The sequence below is a fragment of the Perognathus longimembris genome, chromosome 22, assembly GCF_023159225.1.
Source record: "Perognathus longimembris pacificus isolate PPM17 chromosome 22, ASM2315922v1, whole genome shotgun sequence".
Taxonomy (NCBI): Eukaryota; Metazoa; Chordata; class Mammalia; order Rodentia; family Heteromyidae; genus Perognathus; species Perognathus longimembris.
Genome location: NC_063182.1, coordinates 10324432 through 10347967, shown reverse-complemented (window position 1 = coordinate 10347967; position 23536 = coordinate 10324432). Strand labels below are relative to the sequence as shown.

The window sequence follows — 23536 nt, the reverse complement described above, 5'->3', positions numbered from 1 at the left end:
TCATTTCAATAAGCATTTTATATGATCATATGAACATAGCTATTGAGCCTTTGTGATCCTCTTCTAAGAATATCCTCTTTTGGTATGACCGTGTGAATGTTGAGAGTCCTGTTTAACTTACCATTTCCAAGTATAATTTTTTGTTTTTTTCCTAGCCATCGTATTTACTTGTAGATTTATATGAACATTCTAATTACTACCAATGAGGGAAACCATGCAACCTATGTTAGTTTGGGTCTGGCTTGCTTCACTTCCATTGTATAAATGTACCACAATTTCATGATCCATTAGTCTACTGAGGGGCATTTGGACTAATTCCATATCTTGGCTATGGTAAACAGTGCTGCAGTAAACATGGTTATGCTGATAGCTTTAATGTGGCCTGGGTTGTGGTTGATTGGATAAATGCCTAAGGAGTGAAACTGTTGAGTTATAGGGATGCTCTGGTTAATCTTTTGAGGAACCTCCATACTGCTTTCCAGAGTGGTTGAACAAGTTTGCATTCCCACCAACAGTGCAGTAGCGTTCCCTTTTGGTCACGTCCCCAGCAGCATCTGTTATTGTTAGTTTTGGTAATGAACATTCTATCTGGTGTGAGGTGGAATCACAGTATTGTTTTGATTTGCGTTTTTTTCATGGCCAGAGATGTTCAACATCTCTTATGTGTCTATTGGCCATTCTTACTTCTATTCTTTAGCCCATTTACTAACTGGGTTGCTATGTCTTTGAGGATTTGCTTTTGAAGGGTTAAATTTTTTGAGCTCTAAGTATATTTTAGATATGAAACCCCTGTCTGATGCATAGCTAGTAAAGATCTTCCATTCTGTGGGCTATTTATCTTGTTAATAACTCTTTTGTCATGCAGAAACTCTGGTTTGATACATCCCACTTATCCAGTCTTTCTTTGATTTGATGTGATTGTGTATTTTAGGAAGTCTTGACTCATGCCAAGGAGCCCTGGTGTTTTCTCTATCCCTTCCTGAAATATTTTTATAATATTTGATTTACATTGAGATCTTTGATCCATTTGCAATTGATTCTAGTATAGGATGATACATAAGGATCTAGCTTCAGTTTTCTGCATGTGGATAGCATTTCTTCCAGCACCATTTCTTGAAGAGGCCATCTTCCATTCTGTGTTTTTGGCTCCTTTATAAAATATTATTTTATGGTTATAGGTCTATGGGTTAATTTCTGGGTCTTCCATTGGTCCTCAGGCCTACTGTTTATATTACTACAGCTTTGTAATAGAGTTTGTGTTAGTAATGATATTCCTCTAGCACTGTTCTTCCTGCTAAGGATTGTTTTGGTTTGGGGGGTCTTCTGCTATTCCATATGAATTTTTGGATTGCTTCTAGTATATCAGTAAAGAATGTTGCTGGGATTTTCCTGGGTATTACATTGAATTCTTAGATAGCTTTGGGCAGTATTGCTATTTTCATGTCAGTCCTTCCAGTGCAGGAACATGGAAGATTTTTCCATTTCCTTAAATCTGCTTTAATTTTTTTTTCAGATTTTTTAAAGTTTTTATCATAAAAGGCCTTCACATCTTTGGTTAATTCCTAAGTATTTTGTATTGTATTTCTATATTGTATTTTTTGAGGCTATTACAAATGAAGTTACTTGCCTGATTTCAGTCTCATTCTTCTCATTGTTAGTGTACAGAAAAGCTACTGGGTTTTGTGGGTTAATTTTATAGCCTGATCCTTTGCCAAAGTTTTGGGTCACCTCAAGTAACTTGGGAGAGGAATGTATGGGACTCTTTAAATATAGGATTATGTCATGTTTAAAGAGGGAGAGTTTTACTTCTTTCTTCCCTATTTGGATCGTCTTTTTGTTTTTCTCTTTCCTTATTGTTCTTGCTAGGAATCCTAGTACTATATTGAAGAGAGAGTGGACATTCTTGTCTCGATCCTGATTTTAGAGGAAATGGTTTTAACTTTTACTATTATGTATAATGTTGGCGGTTGGTTTATTATATTGAAGAATGTTCCATGGATTCCTAGCTTCTCCAGAGCTTTTATCATAAAGGAGTAATGAATCTTGTCGAATGCTTTTTCTGCACTTATTGAGATAATTGTGGTTCATGTCCTTGCTCCTGTTGATGTGTTGAATTACATTGACTTTTGTATATTGAACCAGCTTTGCAACCGTATAAACCGAATAAAACTTGTTTGATCATAGTGTATGATTTTTTTTTTCTAATTGTTGAATTTGTTGAATTGTTAAATTGTTGAATTTGGTTGGCCAGAATTTATTGAGAAGTTTTGCATCAATGTTCATCAAAGAGATGGGTCTATAGTTGACTTTCTTTGATGAGTCTCTATTTGGTTTTGGTCTGAGGGTTATACTGGCTTCATAGAATGAGATTGGTAGTAATCTTTCCCTTTCAATTTCGTTCAAGAGTTTGAGGAATATTGGGGTGAGTTCTCCTTTGAAGACCTCATACAATTCGGCTGTGAATCCATCTGTTACTGGGCTTTGCTAGGATGGGACATCCTTTACTGCCATGTCTATTTCATTACCCCAATGGGTCTGTTTAGTTGATTTAAATCTTCTTGGTTTAGTTTAGGCATATTAATACGCCATAGGATTTCTTCCATTTTTTCTAGATTCTACAATTTGTTAGCATAAATGTTTGCAAAACATTCCCTTAGAAAATTCTGAATATTGCTTGTTTCTATCATGATGTTCCCATTTTTGTTCTAATTTTATTTATGTGGGAGTGTTCTCTTTTTTTGGTCAGGTTTGCTAAGGCTTTGTCAATTTTGTTAATTTTTTCAAAGAACCAACTCTTTGTTTTGTTTATTCTTTCTATGATTTTTTTTGGTCTCCAATTCATTTGTTTCTGATTTAATTTTAATTTTTTGTTTTCATCTACTGAGTTATGGTTCAGCATGTTCCTCTTTTTCAAGGAGCTTATGGTACATCATTAAATTGTTGATCTGAGATTTCTCCAGTTTGATGTAAGCTCTCAGAACTATAAAATTTCCTCTGAGTACTGCCTTTGCTGTGTCCCACAGGAGCTGGTATTATTGTTAAACTCCATGACTGCTTGAATCATATATATATGTATATATGTATATATATTTAATTTTTAAATAAGACTTAGCATATTATATATATATTATATTTATATGCTTAAAGAACAATTAACTGACAATCTTCACTATTTTAAAATATTTTTACCTGGTACAAATAAAGAGTTTAAAAATAAGGCAACAGTTTGTTTTCAGATGCTCAACTAAGTTCCTATTAGATTGGCTTTCTTAGAGATAGCCATTGTATACTCTGAATTTTTTAGTGAAATAAAAAATACAAAACAACAACAGAAAAACACAACTGCCTGAAGACTCCAAAGAGTAGAAGAAAGCAAAAGAAAAACATTTCTAGGGTGGGATTAACACTTACAAGAAACAGGTGGCACAGAATAAGTGGTAATAATCTATTGTTGGCACTATACAAAGTGACTCAAACTCCAAACAGAAACCTAAAATCATTTTGGTTTGAGGACATAGAAGATATGATCCAAACAAACTACAGTTATTGCAAAGTTGCAAATTCTAGAAAGATGATCAGAATGAATGAGCTTCAAAATCTGTGAATGACCATACTAAGGCTGATTCCTAAACCACACGTTTAGGGCAGATTCAGAGCAATACTGTAAGAATAAATGAAATTTATCCTCTGAAATTTGACATTGAACTAAGTTTTGCTTTGAATATCAAGTTAATTGATTACTAAAACAAACAGAATTCCAGTATTACAGTTTAACAATGTTCAGGGTCTCCAAAATTTCCATAGGAATTTCTAATTTAAAATTATTCAACTGTGATAGAGTGTTATTGTCTAACTGGCATGGAATTTCACTTTATTAAACTGAAAGTTCTGTAGGTAGATATTAATGCTTCACAATACTGAAAATATACTTACCATTACTGAACTGTATACTTGCCATTTTAATGGTAAATATTTTTAAGTATAATAAAAAATTGATAAGGAAGATATTGTTAATTTTCATGGAAAAATATAAATAGAAATTAGTCCCATTGTTACCTGTTACGGAAATGTTGAAATTTGCAGGCAAACATTTGCAACAGCTATTTAAACCTGATCAGTGAAATAACAGATGTCCTCACAGTAGATGAAAGAATAAGAAATCAGAGCAAAGTAATAGGATGTATAAAGAAGAATTGAAAAATATGGTAAATATGAAAATGAATGTCTTGTTTTGATTAGTATACATCTTTTTTTTTTTTTTTTTTGTCAGCCCTGGAGCTTGAACTCAGGGCCTGGGCACAGTCCCTGAGCTTCTTTTGCTCAAGGCTAGCACTCTATCACTTGAGCCACAAAGCCACTTCCTGCTTTTTCTGTTTATGTAGTACTGAGGATTTGTACCCAAGACTTCAAGCATGCTAGGCAAGCATTCTACCACTAAGCCACATTTCTGCCCTATTATACATACTTAATGTTTAAATATGTTTTTCTGTTTTGATATAGCTATAAATCTGCTTCATTTAATTATTTTAACCCGTTACATTTAATTCTTATTGTTTAAGTAATTTTCTCTTTTAGCATGAACAATTTTTTTAAAAAATGTATGATGTTTAATTCTTAATGTTTAGTTTTCTCATTTAGTAAAGTGTTATAAGCCTGCTTCATAAAATTTATTTTTTAAATTTCAATCTGTCACATTTAGGATTCTTAAGGTAAACTTCTGTAAGCTGAATTTTTCTAATTCTGAACTCTTTCCAGTGGAAGTTTGTATAATTAACTGTGATGACTACCACAAAACTATTTGATAAGAATAGATATTATTTGATAACAGTTGTAGCCTAGTGATAGTCTTTACTGGCCTGTCTGGCTTCAAATCCTACTAAGCTTTTTATTGATTATGTGAATTTAGAAATTGTGGAATCTGTTCAATACTTAGTTTCTTTATTTGTAAAGTGGGAATAATAATAATATACTTTTACTAATTGTAACATGTTCATAAAAAGCATTGTATTATATAAAATTACATAAAACAGATCATGAGAATACTAGAAATAAGATCATAGCAGAAGTTTCCTTGGTCACATTTATTTTAAAAGGAACTTATTTTAAAGAGCCTAGTTGCCCATATATTTGTGGCAAAGAAATATATAAAAATCATCATGAATACAGCTCTTCACCTTGAAAAACACCTGAGGCTGTGCTTGGGAGTGAGTGTTGGGAATATTGTATTTGAGAAAGAAGTAATAAAAAGAGGTTAATCTAAAATTGAATGGAAAGCTGTACAGTAAACCCTTAGATCCATGGGTATATGGTTTGAAGAAGATTACTTGAGGAAAAACTATGACTCATCAGGATGTGTGGAGCTTGAACACAACTGATGATGACACAAGAGTGAATTGAGAGCAGCTTCTTTACATCAACTGAGATCTAAGTACACCTACGGGAAATTTCTTTTGTAAACAGGCTTGGTCAAAACTGTAGGTATTACATCTGTGATAAGGCTTCCTGTACTCTCAAATGTACATGAATGTGACTCATAACACATGCAGATGTTAAACCTCTGAAGTTGATGTATGAGATATGTATGCTTCCTGTAATCCTATATAGCTCAGTTCATCCCTGTGCACTTTTCTGCCTTCATTTCCTGTTTCTAACAAAAGAAATAATACACAAAATTCAGTTATGCCAAAATTGTCATAAATCAACTGAGTGGGAGAAAATGGACATTTTCAAAACAAGCATTAGAGCAGAACTGACTGTACCTACCACAGAAAGTTGTTATGAGGATGAAGCGAGACAGTTCATGTAAAATGCTTAGATTTCCTTGCTCGTAATAGTGCTGGATTCATGTTAAATGTATACTTCCGTTGAACCTTACTTTATGCTGTTAAGCAGCTTCGAGGTTTTTCATGGGAACAATTCTTATTTATATTAAAGGACCTAGTCCAGTTATTAAGCATCTCTATTCCTTTTAGAGAAACAATCACTTGGGCTTACCTTAGAAAGAAAGCAAGGCTGTAAAAGTTCTCTTATAGTTTATAAAGAAAAATGTATTATCTATCAAGTGTAGAAAACTTAGAATATGCTCACAGAGAAACAATTTTATTATTGAATGGGGGTTGGAGTTAAAAGGTTTTTGCAATTAGTTAACATTCCTGAAATCTAGAGCTCTTAAGCATAGTGTACTGGCATGGTAGCACTTCAATAATAATAATAATAATCTTGTTATTATGTCCTTAAGTAGAGTCACAAGAATCACATGTTTGAGGCCATCCCTGACTACATATCTAGTTCTAGACCTTGAGACCTTGTCTCAAGCAACAGCAAAACAAAAATGAAAGTCAGTATCTATATTTAGCAGTCTCATTAGTCTACTTAAATTTGAGGCAGAATGCTAGAATGCTATTAAACTGATTAACAGAATTAAAAAGTTAATGAGTAAAGGGTGCTTTAAAAATATTCTCTAAAAGTGTTACTTTGAAAGTAAAGGTAATAAGTAACATGCATTAATGTTTTTCTTAGCTCATATGTTTACTGTTTGTTTGTTTGTTTTGCCAGTTCTGGGGCTTGGACTCAGGGCCTAAGCACTGTCCCTGGCTTCTTTTTCCTCAAGGCTAGCACTCTACCTCTTGAGCCACAGCACCACTTCTGGCTCTTTTTGTGTATGTGGTACTGAGGAATAGAACCCAGGGCTTCATGCATGCTAGGCAAGCACTCTACCACTAAGCCACATTCCTAGCCCCATGTGTTTACTTTTAATTACAAAATATGGCAAACTATGGGAAAGAACATAGGATAGTACATGGAGCATATGTGCATATACCCCTAGGATTAAATTAATGTCAACATTTGCTTATCGTTTTTTAAAGGTAAGAGATAGAACTAAAATAAGACCCTGTTTATTCTCTCCATTTGATAATCACTGATAGATTGGTTTAAATTTTTATTATATATTTATGTATTAATAGCATAAACTATTATAGATTATAACTTTTGCACAAGTAATCTTCATATATAGTGTAGAAACTTTTTAAAACAATACTGTGTTTGGCAGTTAATAATATGTATGGTTCATTTCTTTAGTTGCTGTCTCAAGTACTATAAATTACACTGGTGTTAGGTGCGTTGCTCCCAACGTTAAAAACAAGCTTTCTTTTGTTCATATCTATTTTGAGATGTCTTCCCCCAGTATGCTTTTCTATAATTTAACAAAAGAAAATTTTGATGCTTTCTATTAACATTGATAACTTTTGGACAGTGTTTTTTTATTAAAAATCTTTAGAAAATATAAAAAGATAAAATATAAAAAGAAAAAATTTCATGTTGAAAGGTTGCTACTGTTACATTTGGAAATTCCATCCAAGACATGGAAAAAGAGCCTGTTTAGATATGAAATTAAGAAACTTCTTAGACAGGATATTGATTCTAGTTAGATTTACATCCAGTAAATTTATCTCCAGTGGCTCATGCATGTAATCTTTGCTACCTTGGACGCTGAAGTCAGGAGTGTATCTTAGGTCAAGGCCAGCCTGGATAGCAATATTTGCAAGACCCCTTGTAAACCCATAACCAGGCACAGTGCAATACACTTGTTATAAGAAGCTAGGGTTGCAGTGACATACCATACCCAGCCCAGGCAGAAAAGTCCTTGAGACTCCCATCTCCAAAGTGAGAAGCTGGATTCAATGGCGTATGTCTGTGATGCTAGCAAGGATAGGAAGTCTAAACTAAGCAAATGGTGGCTCAAGTGCTCACTGAGTCAGCAAGCAAAATCCTATCTCAAAATCAGTGAAAAGCAGGGCTGGTAACATGACTCAAGTGGTAGAGTGCAGCTCAGAAAGCATAAAGCCTAGAGTTCAAAAGCGGCCCCTCCCCCACCAAAAATGTATACAAGTCCTAAAAACATTTGTCAGTATCTTCCCTTTTAAAGATAACTAAGTGGAACCAATATTAACTTTTACTGTACTAAATGCTAAATTCTGGTGTTTTTTTTAAAAAAATTTCTTACATTTATAATGATTCTCAGCTGACTTTGTGACTTTTAAGTGACCTTCTTTATTATTTTGGGCTGTCTGATAAAATATAGTCATGAATATTATTTTAATATTTTGGTCAGTGACAATGTACAACATTGATTCCATAGATATATCACCTAACGATGTTGTAGCTCCTTTAGTTATAATTACACTCTGAAGGTGCCTTACAATTTCTTAGACTGTATCTTCACCATTAAACAATGTGTGACCAGTAGAAGAAAGCTGTTGCGATGGTATTATTGTTATTTTTTGTGCAGGTCCTGGGGCTTGAACTCAGGGCCTGAGGACTGTCTCTTAGCTTTTTTTGCTCAATGCTAGCACTCTTTGCCATTTGAGCCACAGCTCCACTTCTGGCTTTTTGCTGATTAGTTGGAGATTAGTGTTTCACTGATTTTCCTGACTGTGGCTTCAAATCTCAGTCCTCAGATCTCATTCTCCTAAGTAGCTAGGATTGTAGGCATGATCCACTGTTGCCCACCAAAAGCTATTGTTTTAATTAATATTTACTAGCTTAATGAGGCAGAAATCAGAGGATTGATGTTTAAGATCAGCCCAAGTAAAAAATTTGTAAGACTCTACCTTAATCAATAAAAATTCTGTGCAATGGTATATCCTATCATCCTAGCTACATGGGAAGCATAAACAGGATTTTGGTGCTGGCTAGCCCAGACAAAAATGAAACCATATTTAAACACTAATTAAAGCAAAAGAACTAGAGCATGCCTTGTGTGGTACAATGCCTGTCTAACAAGCATGAGGCCCTGAGTTCAAATATCAGTACTACTACAAAAAGAAAAAAAAAACCCAAATAGTTTATTATTTGTTAGGTTGGGTAAAAATATGATACCCATATCTTGAAAAGTTATTTAAAAATAATGAATTTCTTACGTTTTATAAATATCTACCCAAATTATTTTCCTCCTTTGATCTCGGTGATTTAGAGTCAGTCTCGAGAGAATGTAATTGATTTAAGTAGCATTTGGATAGCCTTTGTCATTAGATGGTATACTTGGAATGGGTCCTTAAATTTAAGCAGGAAAATTAATCTGAAATCTCCATTTAATAAATGCACATAAGATACTGAATATTTCTGATGAAAGTATATTATATTCTGTTTAATTGTTATTGTAACTGATGAATAAAACAATATGAACAGTACTATTTAATGTCCCACCTGGTTTTGAGTGTATAATGATAATAAAATGCCATGGTTTTACTTAAATGCTATCAGCTTTCTATAAAAATTGTTCTGAAATATCTTAACTTATACGTAGTCTCTGTCTCACCCATTTAGAATGTGTCTCAAATTTAATTTTTTTCATGGCAGACCTGGGTCTTGAACTCTGGACTTCTTGCCCTTGCTTGGCTTTTTCTACTCAAGGCTAGTGCTCTGCTACTTGAGCCACAGCTCTACTTCCAGTTTTTTGCTAGTTAATTGGTGATAGGAGTTTATGGACTTTCCAAAGCCCAGGCTGGCTTTGAATCATAATCATTAGATCTCAACCTTCTAAGTAGCCCTGCTCAAATTTTATTTTTTTTTAATTTATGTTTTTCAAAGTAGTTGTGCAAAGGGCTTTCAATTCCACAATATATTTTGAACTGATTTCACCCTTCTTCTTTCTTCTCCATCTTCAAATTTTATTTTTGAAAATATATTTTAGTAGAACTTTTTATAAGATTCACAGTATTATAAATTTCAGTCATAAATACATACTTTATATAATGTAATTACGTTAATGTCCTATCTTGTTCTCTTGTGCCTATTAATATATTGAAAATTTTATCGAATTTTATCGAAGTTCTTACTGTTAGGGATAAGAAACTTAAGCAAAATGTATTAACTCAAGAATATTATTCTAATTAACACACTTAATTTCCCTGATTTATTTATTGCATATTCTAAATTTCAATGCTTAGATAGACTTGAGAGTTAAACTAGTTGTGAATTCTCACTCTACATTTGATATAACTAATTTTTAAGTGAATTTGCCTGGTTTTCAGGCAAGATAGCTGGATATGTTCATGTCCCACAGTTTTTTCAAAGTTGGAATTTAGTGGTATTTCTCAATTGGTCACTATTTGCTAATTGTCTTTTAAAAAGGAATCCGAATTTTTCTTTTCTTAGTTGAACCAACTTCTAGCAATTAGTGGATAATAACTATTCATAATGAAATTCAGAAAATATTATTATTTTCCTGTATTTTATAAGTCTACTTTAATAAAACCAAGTTAATGCTTTTTAAATGCCCTTCTATTGAAAGAAGGCTGCTTTCTATCTAATTCACTTATCTTAGCCAATTATTTTTGTGAAGGAGTTTGCCACACCATTTCTGTACTTTGACTTACTATTCTAGGATTATTTTTCATTCTTTCTACCTTGATTGCTTTTATTTTTATCTGTTTCTAATATGTGTAAAATGTTCTAATGTAAATAAGTTACTGTTCCTCAGTTTATTTTCACCTTGTTTTATAAATTCTATTTAGTATATAGTTACAATTGCATGTATAGCCTTCTAAATTGAAATTATGTATTTTCAATAAAAAATGTAGTTTAAAATATAAACCTATTTTGTTACCATTTCGATTTTATTTAATTATTATTAAAATTATCTCAATATATGTTAATGTAGTACATTCAAAAATTGACTTAGGAAGTCTTATTAGGGTGTAAAAGCTGCTATAATAAGTTGTTCCCTACATAAATAAATAAATGACCAATATTACTAGAGGCTATAAGCAGCATGGGGAAAAATGGAAGAAGTCTTTTATCCTAGTTTTTAGAGGGCATCAGCAGCTTGCTTTTATGAAAAAGTAACAGCTAAATGCACTGCAAATAATTTGCAGTAATCCAGTTCAGTGATTCATGTGTCTGCTTTAATGGGTCATAATTCAGGGTAAAGTAACTGAGTGCAGTCAGAGTGCAGACACTGCTTATGCCAGGGACAGTATCTCTTCATAAAACACACCTCAGGAGAAGCCGTTTGCCAGCCCCCTAATACTCTCTGATGTTTTGATGTCCTGCATATTTTTCCGATTAAGTTTTGAGTGCCATGTTTTTAGTTGTATTTCCACATTCATTATTCTCACGTAGACCCTTCAGCGGGTTTGCCATATATGATTATTTTTTTAATGATGCCTTTCTTTCCACTTCAGCAGTTTAATAATCTAGCACATGGCTGCTTCTCAGTACTCAGCATTCACCTCCCCAGTACAGAAGAGGACATGTGCTTTGGCTTCAAAAATTCCATTTGCCGTGTTAGAGATGCATATTCCCTACGGAACAACATTTGTTTGACATAACCATTCATTTTTATTATGCCTTTAAATATGTTTATCCAGAGTTATCAATAATCATAAATAACTATATTCTCGTCTTGTTCTGTTTTTTCCAACAGACAAAATTGCTTACCCAGTATATATTAAATCTCGGCAAGTATGATCAAAACTATGACATCAGAGACCGTACAAGATTTATTAGGCAGCTTATTGTTCCGAATGAGAAGAGTGGAGCTTTAAGTAAATATGCCAAAAAAATATTCCTGGCACAAAAACCTGCACCGCTGCTTGAGTCTCCTTTTAAAGGTATTATCAGATTGTATTACTGTAAAATATGTGTTATTACAGCAGTATGTCCCATTTTTAATGTACTTAAATTTTATCTTTTAGAAATATAAATGAATAGGAAATAGGCATATAAGAAGAATGTGCTTTCTACTCATTTGTGGTTTTAGAGCAACTTTTATATTAAGGTTTATATTGTTCTATTCTAAAAATTTCAGATTTTTGTGAGTTTTGTATTTATTAAATATTTTAACTGGAAATAGTTTAAAAATCTGCTTTATTTTATAAGCATTTACTTCATTTCTGTTGTTAAGGTTTTTGTATGAAGAATATAAGTAATCTTAATTGTGAAATTTTATTAGACATCTGTGTATACTAACCTCAACATTTCTAGGACGAATTATTTGATTTTTTAAAAATCCCTTTATGTTTAAATTCATTTTTCAAGGAAAGAGCTAGTATTATTTTTCCCCAGCTTTGTAAAAAGGGTTATTAAATATTTTATCAGTTTAATAAGTAGTCATTGCAGATGGGGTCAAATGATCAGATACCTTGGTTTTCATATTGTTTCTTATTTAATTACTATAAGTGATAAAAAAAAAGCATTTGAGTTTTGTGGAAAAACTATTAAAATTCTGGGTGTGTTTGTGCTAAGACATGTATATGGATTGTTTAACTGTGCTGTCATTCTTAATATTCACAGTAAAGTAATTTTTAGAGAAGCTACATTTCAGAGCAACACCTCTAAACACACTGACTGATTAGTTTTTTTATTGACCATTATGGGGGAGATTATTGTAATCTATGGACTGAAATCAGTTTTTTTGACCTATGAAGAGCTTCCTAGTTTATATTTATTCCTTGACATTTGAAGTAATATGCCAATTACCTTGAGCTCTGATTAGGATTGTTCTCCGTTAAATGTAGCTCATAGTGTTTATTTTATATTTTCCTCTGCCTTTAATAGATAGGGATCATTTCCAGCTTGGCACCTTATCTCATACTCTCAACATTAAGGCTTCTGGGTACCTGGAATTATCTAATTGGCCAGAGGTGGCGCCTGACCCATCAGTTCGAAATGTAGAAGTAATAGAGTTGGTAAGTTGACCTTTCTGAAATTAATTTTGTTCAGGCATTGGGAGATTCTATGGTAACTATTATTTTACATAAAAGCTTTTTAGGAGGATTGAAAATTGACAGTTGTTCTAGTATTTCTGAATGTAATGTGTTGGATATACCTCTTCTTCACAGGAACTAAGCAGGACAGTATTCCTATGTCATTGTACATGTTCTGTTCCTTTTCTTCAAGGAAACAGAGAATTGAATTCTCTGCATCAGTGCCACCCACATTTGTGCGATTGCATTTGTAGCTGTGTAGATTCAATTTCTAAGGTACTTAGTTTCAATGGATTGAGCTTTGTAAGCTTCCTGTCAATACTTTTATAAATAATTTTTGCTGTTCTCTTCCAGAAAACTATACAAAGTGCTCTTCTTGATTTTTCTGATATGGTGCTTTAAGTGAAGCCTAACTATAAACAGGAAACATTGTGTATACCCAAAGTATTTTTTTGTTAGGGTCACATTTAAAATGATGTTGTGTTCACATTAAAAAACAAAAGTCCTGCTGTTTACATATTCTTTTTCCAGATCTTTTTATTACAAAAATGAGACATTAAAATGATTAATACTAATATGATTCTTATCCTACAACAAAGAAAATGGAGCTTTCAGTTATATCTAGACATTTATGTGTTTATATATCTAGACATTTATATGTGAATAATCCAGTACTTTTAAAAGTAGGATTAATTTTAAATAAGTAAGTAAGAGTTAAATTTTGGGTGTTTTCTGATAGAAAATTTGTATTGAACAACAATTCAGACAACTAGAGTTCTTTACCACTAATTCCTGTTAAAAAATTCGCTTTACTCTTAATTTTTCTCCATCTACAAAAGATAACTTTTATTATTTTAAACATAATTTCTGTAATAAACTTCACCATGTAATTTGATTCCTCTCAGAAATAATTTTCTCATAACTAAAACATTCTGGCATTGTATCATGACCAGAAGCAATCAATACTTAATCACTTCCTTGAGTAAACCCTGGCTGTATGCTATGATGTTTGACAAACATTATCTTGTTTAAATCTCAGAATCATCATAAGTGGGGGTTGTCATTTCAGTTTTGCAGATGAAGAAAGCAAGACTTAGAAAAACTAAGTAAATTGCTTAGGTTCACATAGCTGGTAAGTGATAGGAATAGTGTTCCAACCTAGGGTATCTTGAGTACGTGGTCTTTTCTTTTTAAACTGAATTTATTATGTAATATGAGAAGAGGAAGCTTGAGCTTGTTTATAGATCTGGTTTATACTTTGTACATAATTTTCATATTGTACCACATTACTGCTGATTAGGGATGGATAGGAGAAAAAATAATTGGATGTCTATTTCTTCTTACAATTGTTTAAAAAAATTTTTTTTCCAACTCACATCTCAGTACACTTTAACACAAATGCCTTATTTGCACAATTTTCCATCAGGTACTAGAACATAAAGTGTTCTTTGTTATATTTTTTTCAGCAGATATATTCTCTCCCAATAATTATGACTATTTGTTGTCTTTATGGTTCTGTCCTTTTTAGTGATTGGGTACATTATGTCTTGTTTCTAGCAGGACACTACTTTTATCCTCCCACCACATCTGTCTGCTCACTTTCCTATTGCCTCCCCCCGCCCTTAAAAAAAAAAGGTTTATCTTTTTATCTTTTCACAAATTGATAGCAATGTGTCATACTTTCATTTGGTCTCAGCAGTATCCTTATATTGCCTGATAAATATATCAGGTTGGCTGGCTAGCTTCTTCCTTCTGCACATGTTCTAAGTACTGTCTTACAAGGATAGCACTTAAACAACCTATGTTCTTACATTCAATCCACTTGTCCTATTCAACAGAGGTAAATTGATTTCTTTTTTGTTTTTCTGACTATAGTTTTGCAATTTAAATGGATAACTTTATGGATAATAATTATAACTCATGGAACCAGTTTGCAGAGAATTGATACTGTCCATTGATGCTATGTAGAAAATAGCTTCAATCCATTGGTTTCTGAGACATATTGACTTAAAATTATATTATGAGGGATAAAATTGAATGTAAACATAATATAGCTAGTTCCATTTTAAAATGCATCTGTAACAGTGTAGTAACTAATGGTCAAATCATCTTTCCTACCTCTCACTACCTCCTCCAGAATTGCATCAATGATTTTTATGCACATGATACATTTGCTATTGTAGGTGTACTGTAAAGTGATATGATAGGGCCAATTCTTATTACTGTGAAATATAACTTAGTAGAAAAAGTGGCCTAAGCTTAGGTAATCTGATATTTTAATCAAAACAACAGGGAACTAGTCAGATTGACACTAGAAGTCACTTTGAATTACACACTGTCATTTCTAGAATATGAGATACAACATAAATTTATGTTATGGTACTAGTAAGTTTTGAAGGTCATTTAGGTATTTTTTTCTTAGTTCTAGAAAATGTTTTTTTCTGCAGTTACAGAATATCATTTGTATATTAAAGGTATTTTGCTTTATAAACATTGAATAGTTAGTATTGTATTTTTTATTGGAACTTTCTGATTAGTTCCTCGCTGTTTCTTCTGGGATATTTTTTTCTATTCCTTTTGTTTAGATGGTTACAGATACCATACCACAACAAAAAAATTAAAATATTTTTATGGTCAGTCTTTAAATCTGAGGTTCTGGAAGTGAAACTGTGGCTCAAGTGGTTAAGAGTGCTAACCTTGAGCAAAATGCTCAGGGACAGTACCCAGACCCTGAGTTCAAGCACCACAACTGATAACAACAACAACAAAATCCTGAGGTTCCATGAATATAGATCCTGTGGTAATTCCAAGAAATTATGCTCTTTTGAACGTGGGAGCCCATTTTTCTGTTGACTTGGTCTTACTAAATTTAATGGACTTCTGACTAGATTGTATAAATTTAAGAAAACTGTGGTCATTGGATTCTTTTTTCATAGGACCCCTTGTTTATACTATTTTTAATCAAATTGGAGGCATTTCAGATATATATAAAAAACAAGAATATCATCCAGGTATCTTAATAAAGTATATTCAGATAATTTCTACAATAGTTTCCTATTGTAGTCCAGATAATAATTTTCAAGGTTACTGAAGCTTATCTCTTGAAGCCACATACTTTAAGCCTTTTTAGATCAGTAGTTTCTAACTGTAGCTGCACTAGATCTTGAAAGAGAACTATGCTTTTTTTTGTTTGTTTGTTTGTTTTGTTTTTTTGCCAGTCCAGGCCTTGGACTCAGGGCCTGAGCACTGTCCCTGACTTCTTTTTGCTCAAGGCTAGCACTCTGCCACTTGAGCCCCAGCACCACTTCTGGCCATTTTCTATATATGTGGTGCTGGGGAATCGAATCCAGGGCTTCATGTATATGAGGCAAGCGCTCTTGCCACTAGGCCATATTCCCAGCCTGAGAACTATGCTTTTAATACATTAGGATCTTGGGAAGTAAATCCCAAGCATTTGGTCTTTTTAGAATTAATATTTTCATTGTTCATATTAGTGTTTAAAAAACTCTAATGGGCACCCTGTGTTAAGAGCCATTTTTGGATAAGAACCTGTTGTCAAGCTACCATATATTTCTTTATAGTAAGATACGTACCCTACAAGAGGCTCATATACTGTAGAAAGTTAATTGAAAGTATAATAAATGAGTTTTAACTATGAGTTAAACTAATTAATGAGTTAAACTAACTTTTTTTGCGGGGTGGGGGGGCGCTGGTGCTTGAGCTCAGAGTCTAGCCTCTGTCATTGAGCTTTTTTGCTCAAGGCTAGCACTCTACCACTTGAGCCACAGTACTGTGTCTAGCCTTTTCGGAATAGTTTATTAGAGATTAGAGTCTCATGGAGTTTCCTGCCCAGGCTGGCTTTGAACCACAATCCTCAGCTCTCAGTCTCCTGAGTAGCTAGTATTACAGGCATGAGCCACTGCATTTTAACCTTTTAGAAAGTTTACATCTCCTTGTTGTTGTTCTTTAAGATACATGAACAATAATTTTTCATCATGAGTCAAGGGCACAGTTTTCTTATGTGTATTGAACTCTACAGGGGCTACTATTATTAAACATGATTTCTACTATATTTAGGAAATAGAAAAGTCCACCTTTTCCTTACAAAACATAGCTATTTTCTGGATTTAAAATTGAAATCTTTAAAGGAGTAATAAGTACTTATTGAGACAGACATACTTAGGATATGTCAATTTATAAAATATTAAAAATCCCTGTTCTCCAGAATTTCATTCTAATTACAAATTAAATATCTGAATATAGTGTCTCACACCTGTAATTCTAACTACTGGGCAAAGGCCTGCCTGTAGTCAGAAAGTTAGTGAATGAATGAACTGGGAGTGGTGGTTGTGTTTCTGTCATCCAGCTCTGTGGGAAGTAGAAATGTAAGGCCAACTGAGGGGAAAACATGACCCTATTCAAAGAGTAAAACAAAAAGTGTTAGGGGCACAACTCAATCTGTAGAATACCTGCCTAGTAAGTGAAATGTCCTCCATCCAAATTCTAGTACTCCAAAAATGAACAAACAAACAACTGTATAGTATTTTGGAAAGTATTAAGTGCTGTGATTTAAAGTGGAAATTGTAGTAGAGAGGAAGCAGCAAGAAGCAAATCTTTGAGGTGACGCAGACCTGGGGTTTTGGTAAGGAGTGGCTGGAGTAGAGTATGCAAGAGGAAGAGTAGCAGAGGTTGGTCAGAATGGCAAGTGTAAGGGGTGGTCTTCTCAGGTTATGTACTCCTATAAGGTCTTTGACTTCTTTGCGTCAAATAAGGAACCATTACAAGGTTTCAAACCAAGGAGGACTTCCATCTGTCAGATGTTGATGGATTCATCCTTGTGGCTGTATTCAACAAACTTTGATTGGGGACAGATGGAGAGTAGAAATAAGGTGGCCAGCCAAAAGACTGCCATGTAATCCAGGAGAAAGAGGTGGCCAATCCAGGACAGAGAAGTTACTTGGTGTTTGGGATATGAGAGAGAAAAGTCAGGGTTTAAGATGTTGAATGGTTAGGGAAATTCATTGCCTGCACTAATTTTTTTCTTTTCTTTTTCTCTCTTTGTTGTTAAGCTATCAACTTGGATGTCTTATTGCTGTTGCTACATCTGTCTCTAATTGCTTTCAACTATTACAGGCTATATTACTTTATTTAAAATCTTTAATGGGCCAACAAGCACAAAAGTTTTTTAAAGTTCTGAGTGAAAGCTTGTGTTCTATTGTAGCAGTAAATGGATTGACCTTACTGCCAGGACTTCTCTATTAGAGAGCATGACCTGGCTTTTGAGTTCATAGTATATTCAGAATGACTGCATTTGCCAGAAGTCAGAACCCTTTAATGAGAACTCACTTACATTTAACCTTCTTGGTTTGTTTGTGCACACAGGCAAAAGAATGGATTCCATCAGGAAAAGCAAAGAAAGAAAGTCCTACTAAAAATTTTTATTCTGAATCTGAGGAAGAGCAGGACGCCTCTGAAAGCAGCAGTGACAGTGGTAGGTTTTTATAATTTATTGAGTATACACACACACACATATATTTCACACTGTAGATTACATGTAAACTTTTTTTTCAAATATTTATTATCAAACTGATGTACAGAGAGGTTACAGTTTCATATGTTAGGCACTGGATACATTTCTTGTACAGTTTGTTACCTTGTTCCTCATACCCCCCTTCTTCCTCCCCCTTTCCCTTACATGTAAACTTTTCATTGTATCCTCTCATCCATCCATCCTAAACTAAATTTAGAACTTCCCAGAATTCTCTTTTCAGTGTTAAAAAGATTGAGGACAACCATATGCAATAGAAAGAGTGCTTAATAGGAAGAATTTATAAGTCCTGTTTTTAAGCTGTGCAAAGCTATCTTTTTATCTTACAGTTGAAGGCGTAGTGGTAGAGCTTTTAAAAATGTCTTCATTACTAAAATTTTGTGTGTGATTTGCAAAATAAAAACTTATTGGACTCACTTTCTAACAGTGTTATATTAAAAGTTAGCCTTGGAGGCAGATCTGATCAAAAACCAAATGATACCCAACTTTCTGTAAACCATTTATTTCTTGGATAACCAGGGCCCTTATTATTATTTGGTTTTCTGTTGTCTGACCCAAAAGTAATTCATTTTTTCTTTTTCCTATTTCCCTTGTCAAAATCTTTGTTTTCAGAATCTTTATAAATTAACTGTGGTACATTACATTATGTTCTCATATGATAAATTGAAAGTGGAAAAAGTACCTCAATCCATAAAGTTAATATTTAAAAGTATAGAATTTAGGGAATGAGGTAGACGAGTGAGAAAGATATTTGTATTCTTAAGTGTACTTTGTTTTTGTTTTGGTGGGGTTTTTTTTGTTTTGTTTTGTTTTTTATGGGGGGGGGGGTTGGTCATGGGGCTTGAACTCATGGCCTGTACACTGTCCCCAAGCTTTTCTGCTCAAGGCTAGTGCTCTACTAGGTAAGCCACAGCTCTGCTTCCAGTTTACTGGAGGTTAATTGGCAATAAGAATCTCATGGACTTTCCTGCCCAGGCTGACTTCAGACCAAGATCCTCAGCTCTCAGTCTTCTTAGTAGCTAGATTACACTAGCATCCAGCTTACTTAAGTGTTTTATACTATATAAAGATTAATCTACTCCTAAATTCACTTCACCTTTTCCAATATGTATATGAAATAGTTCATTAATGTTCAGCTTTTTATGACTTATCACATCTATGTAGTCATGTTGTAGTTGTTCATTGTAGCTTCCAGAGGAAAAAAGAACTTTTCTTTTATAAACTACCCACTAAACAAATCTTTTTGACAACAAAAAATTTCCTGAAGACTCTCACTGACAGTAAATTTAAATAACACTGCCTAAAGTGAGCTGGATTCCAGACTCATGCTGACCTCACATGTAGTTAATAACATGTACAGTATCTTAGATCCATAATTGCTCTTCACTATTTCTAACATGTGCTAGTTGCCTGACTTATTTTATATATATATATATGGCATAATTGATACCTAACAAATTGCTTCTTGTCTGTCATGGGGCTAGAACTCAGGGCCTGGGTGTTGCCCCTGAGCAATTTTGCTCAAACCTAGTCCTACCTAGATCCATAATTGCTCTTCACTATTTCTAACATGTGCTAGTTGCCTGACTTATTTTATATATATATATATATATATATATATATATATATGGCATAATTGATACCTAACAAATTGCTTCTTGTCTGTCATGGGGCTAGAACTCAGGGCCTGGGTGTTGTCCCTGAGCAATTTCGCTCAAACCTAGTCCTACCACTTTGAGCCACAGCTTCATTTCTGGTTTGGGGGTGCCTAATTGGAGATGAGAATATCAGGGGGACTTTTCTGCTCAGGCTGGCTTTGATCTGCCATCCTCAGATCTCATCCTCCTGAATAACTAGAATTGCAGGCATGAGCCACCAGCACCTGGCTCCAACTCTCTTCATTACTCAGTTTTGTTGTGTTGTAAAGTCTGGGCAAAGTAGAATTTTTCTTTGTGCAAAGTAATGATGGTGAGTGCCTTCTCTTGTAGCATTCCTGTTGTATTCTGTTCACCATCACAAGTTTCAGACTGTCTAATCTTCATGACAGTCCTGTCAAGGAAACTGAGAGCCCTAGGTTAAACAGCTTGCTCAGTCTTTCAGCTGGTATATGGTAGAGTCAAGATTTGAATTTCAACATTGTCACCTGAGAACCACTACTTTTCCCACTATAAGCTACTCTGAAAGCCTAACATCATCAGTCCTATCTTTCCAGTGTGATACAGAATTGAATATTTAAAATATGCCCTACATACCTATTACAATACTGTTTCATTACAGGCCACGTTTCTTCTCAAGGGTATGCATTGCATAGATCATAGGCAAGGGCAAAGTTTATTCTTTGATCTAGTATACAACTCTGTAGTTATAATCATGCTTCATCTGAAAAATATACATACTACTGTACTATTTCTTTAAGAGTCCTAGTATATCATAATTTATACATTGAAGTATATAGTTCCTTGGTGTAACTATCACCAATGAAAAACTTCTTTATTAAATAAAATATATAGTAAGCCTTTACTTAGTAATTTTGCTTGTTTTTGAATTTTTGAATGTTTCATTTTCCTTCTCCAAGTATGTTTGTAATATGATCTAAGTGTTGATTATTTTTCTCTAAGTAAAAATCTCCAGTTGGAAATAGAATTCACAATTATTTATCTTTATACTACTCTTATTCTAAGAAAGGATGAAAGCCAGAAAGATAGATTGAAAAAAGAATGTCATAGCTAGCTATTTAAAGGCTTGGAAAGCAAGAGTTCCTCAAATTTGGTTTACTTGATTCATCTTGGGTTTGTTTTTCTCTACCCATTGTCAAAGCATCTTCTGTTGATTTGAGTCTCTTCAAGCTCATTCTGCTGCAGGAACCCATAGGTCTGAAAACATAAGGCATGGAAATAGTGTTGAACAAGAGAGGTCTATCTAAAACAAAACATCTAATTTCCTCATTGATGAACATTAACAGTTGCAGGTCTCCTTGTCCTTATGCATATTTGGGTGGTTTTAAGTCAAAGAATATCTTTTTTTTTTTTTTTTTAAGAGAGTGAATCTGGAAGTGAGCATGAGGAGGAAGGGGACAGCAGCGAAGATAGCAGTGAGGACTCCTCCAGTGAGCAGGAGAGTGAGAGCGGAAGTGAATCCGAAGCAGAAAATGAAATAGCGGCCAAGAGGAACTCCCAAGCCAAAAGGAAAAGGTACTGTGTAATAATTGCCTTCAAAAACTGTTTCACAGCACTTTGCCTAGTTAAATTTTCCCTTTAACTCAGAGAATGAAAGTAACTACTGCATGTATTTTCTCCCAGGCAGACATTAAATCTTTAAAAAAAAAAAAAAAGTGCTAGTAGTTCACATTGTGACTTGGCAATGCTTAGATTTCATTTTGAACTTGAACAAATCTTAGAGTTACATTTTGAAAATTGGTATAACCTTGGAAGTCTTGAGCTAAGTGATCAAGCGGTAGGTATGAAACACTTAATTACCTTTTGTAGCAATTTTCCTGAAGGCTAAAATTAAATCCCTTAACACTTTGCCATTATGTAACTAAGACAATTGATTTTTCTAAATAATGTTACATTAAAAGATTATGATCCAAATATTAAGAGCCAAAGGCTGTGAAGGAAGACGGTCATAAGATAGCTAAGTATTAGCACTTCTGAAGATCGCCCATTATCAACAACATTATCGTGCGTTAAAGTGTCATTAAAATTTTGAGTGATTGGGGCTAATCCCTGGGATTGTGTGGCTCTGTTTTCCCCCATTGCTGCCGGCACGATGGCCCTTTCCCTGCAGCCTGCTGCCCGCTCCCTTGATGAGCTTGCAGCTCGGGCTCAGTCGTGGCTGACAGCACTGATTGGGGCGCAGTACGCTCTCTGCTCCTTTTATTACAGACAGTAATTAAAGCAGCTCGCCCTGCCACTTCCATAACAAACACAGCATAATGCCCTAATTATGACTTTATTAATTTAAGTCAGGATTTAATGATTTTAAAAGTGATTTATATTGTTTTTCCTGTTCAGAACAAATGAAATCTGTAGGTTAAATTAATACAGGCTTTTCATCATTGCAAAGTTAAAAACCTAGTTACCAGTAAATTCTTTTCATTAGATTAACATCTGAAACTCTAAGCAGTAAGGTAAACAATAATTACCATCAAAATTGAGTGATGCATAATAAAATAACACTTTTACATTTAAAAATCTTATCTTAAATGCTGGAAGTTAAATGTATTTAGACTCATTGACTTGTTGCAGCAAAGGAGCTATTGGTTTGTAATAGGCTTCTCTAAGAGGAAAATTGTATCCTAGCTTAACATCAGAGTACAAAGATTTGGCTTATAAAAGTATCCTGATTCTAGAAAGGAAAAATTTTGATCAGTGCATGAAATACCTTTGCAAACAGCAAAAGTTGTTATGTTAGAAATTTATAAGTACATATTAGCTTCTTTGTTTTTTCTTCAAATATTTACTTTTGTCCTTACTCATTTTTGAATTAAAAATAATTGTTATACCAAAGAGAAGTACAAGTACATTCTAAACTCATATATCTGTAAGTACATGTTTTAAACAGTAAACTGAGAATAATAAATTTGCCATTCTTTGCAACAGGGGAAAGAAACAACATTTTTTTTAGTCTTCAAATATAATTACATGTGCTCTGAGATGTTGCCATAGCTCCATTTTTAATAAACACCAATCATATTTCCTCCACAAAAATCAATTCTGAGAAGTATCGATTCTTCCCTTGCCTTATCATTCTCTCTCCCTACTGTGTCTTTGTGCCTGTCTCAACATTTCTGCCTATTTCTCAACATTGCCAATGTAAAGCTCTTAATAACATTAGTGTATCTTTAGAAATCACCTTTAAGTAATTGTTCACTATTCATGGCTAAATTTGCCATGAATTTGTGCCCAAGTATTTTTACATGAAGGAAAATAATATGGTGTGAGGAGAAAATGCAGACTTCAGACTAAGATGTGAGTTCAAGTTCTACTTTTTTTTCCTCCCAGTCCTGAGACTTGTACTCACGGCTTGGGCATTGTCCCTGGCTTCTTTTTGCTCAGGGCGAGCACTCTACCACTTGAGCCACAGTGCCACTTCTGGCTTTTTCTGTATATGTGGTGCTAAGGAATCGAACCCAGGCACTCTATACTGCTAAGCCACATTCCCAGCTCCAGATTCTACTTTTCTTCCTCCTGTGTGTCCATAAGCAAATTATTTAACCATCTCAAATATTAGTTTTGTTATTGTAAATGGGACAGTAATGTACCCAAGAAGACAGCAT

General features: G+C 33.8%; 1 protein-coding gene across 1 annotated transcript in view; it reads left to right on the top strand.

Annotated features, from left to right (window-relative positions):
• The window catches only part of Ap3b1 (adaptor related protein complex 3 subunit beta 1), a 205786-nt gene that overhangs the window by 105492 nt on the left and 76758 nt on the right, over nucleotides 1-23536 (top strand). Inside the window, exons 16-19 of the mRNA XM_048331505.1 lie at nucleotides 11429-11615; nucleotides 12562-12692; nucleotides 18093-18201; nucleotides 21296-21449. Coding sequence (XP_048187462.1) covers nucleotides 11429-11615; nucleotides 12562-12692; nucleotides 18093-18201; nucleotides 21296-21449 — 581 coding nt within the window. The remainder of the gene's footprint in view (nucleotides 1-11428; nucleotides 11616-12561; nucleotides 12693-18092; nucleotides 18202-21295; nucleotides 21450-23536) is intronic.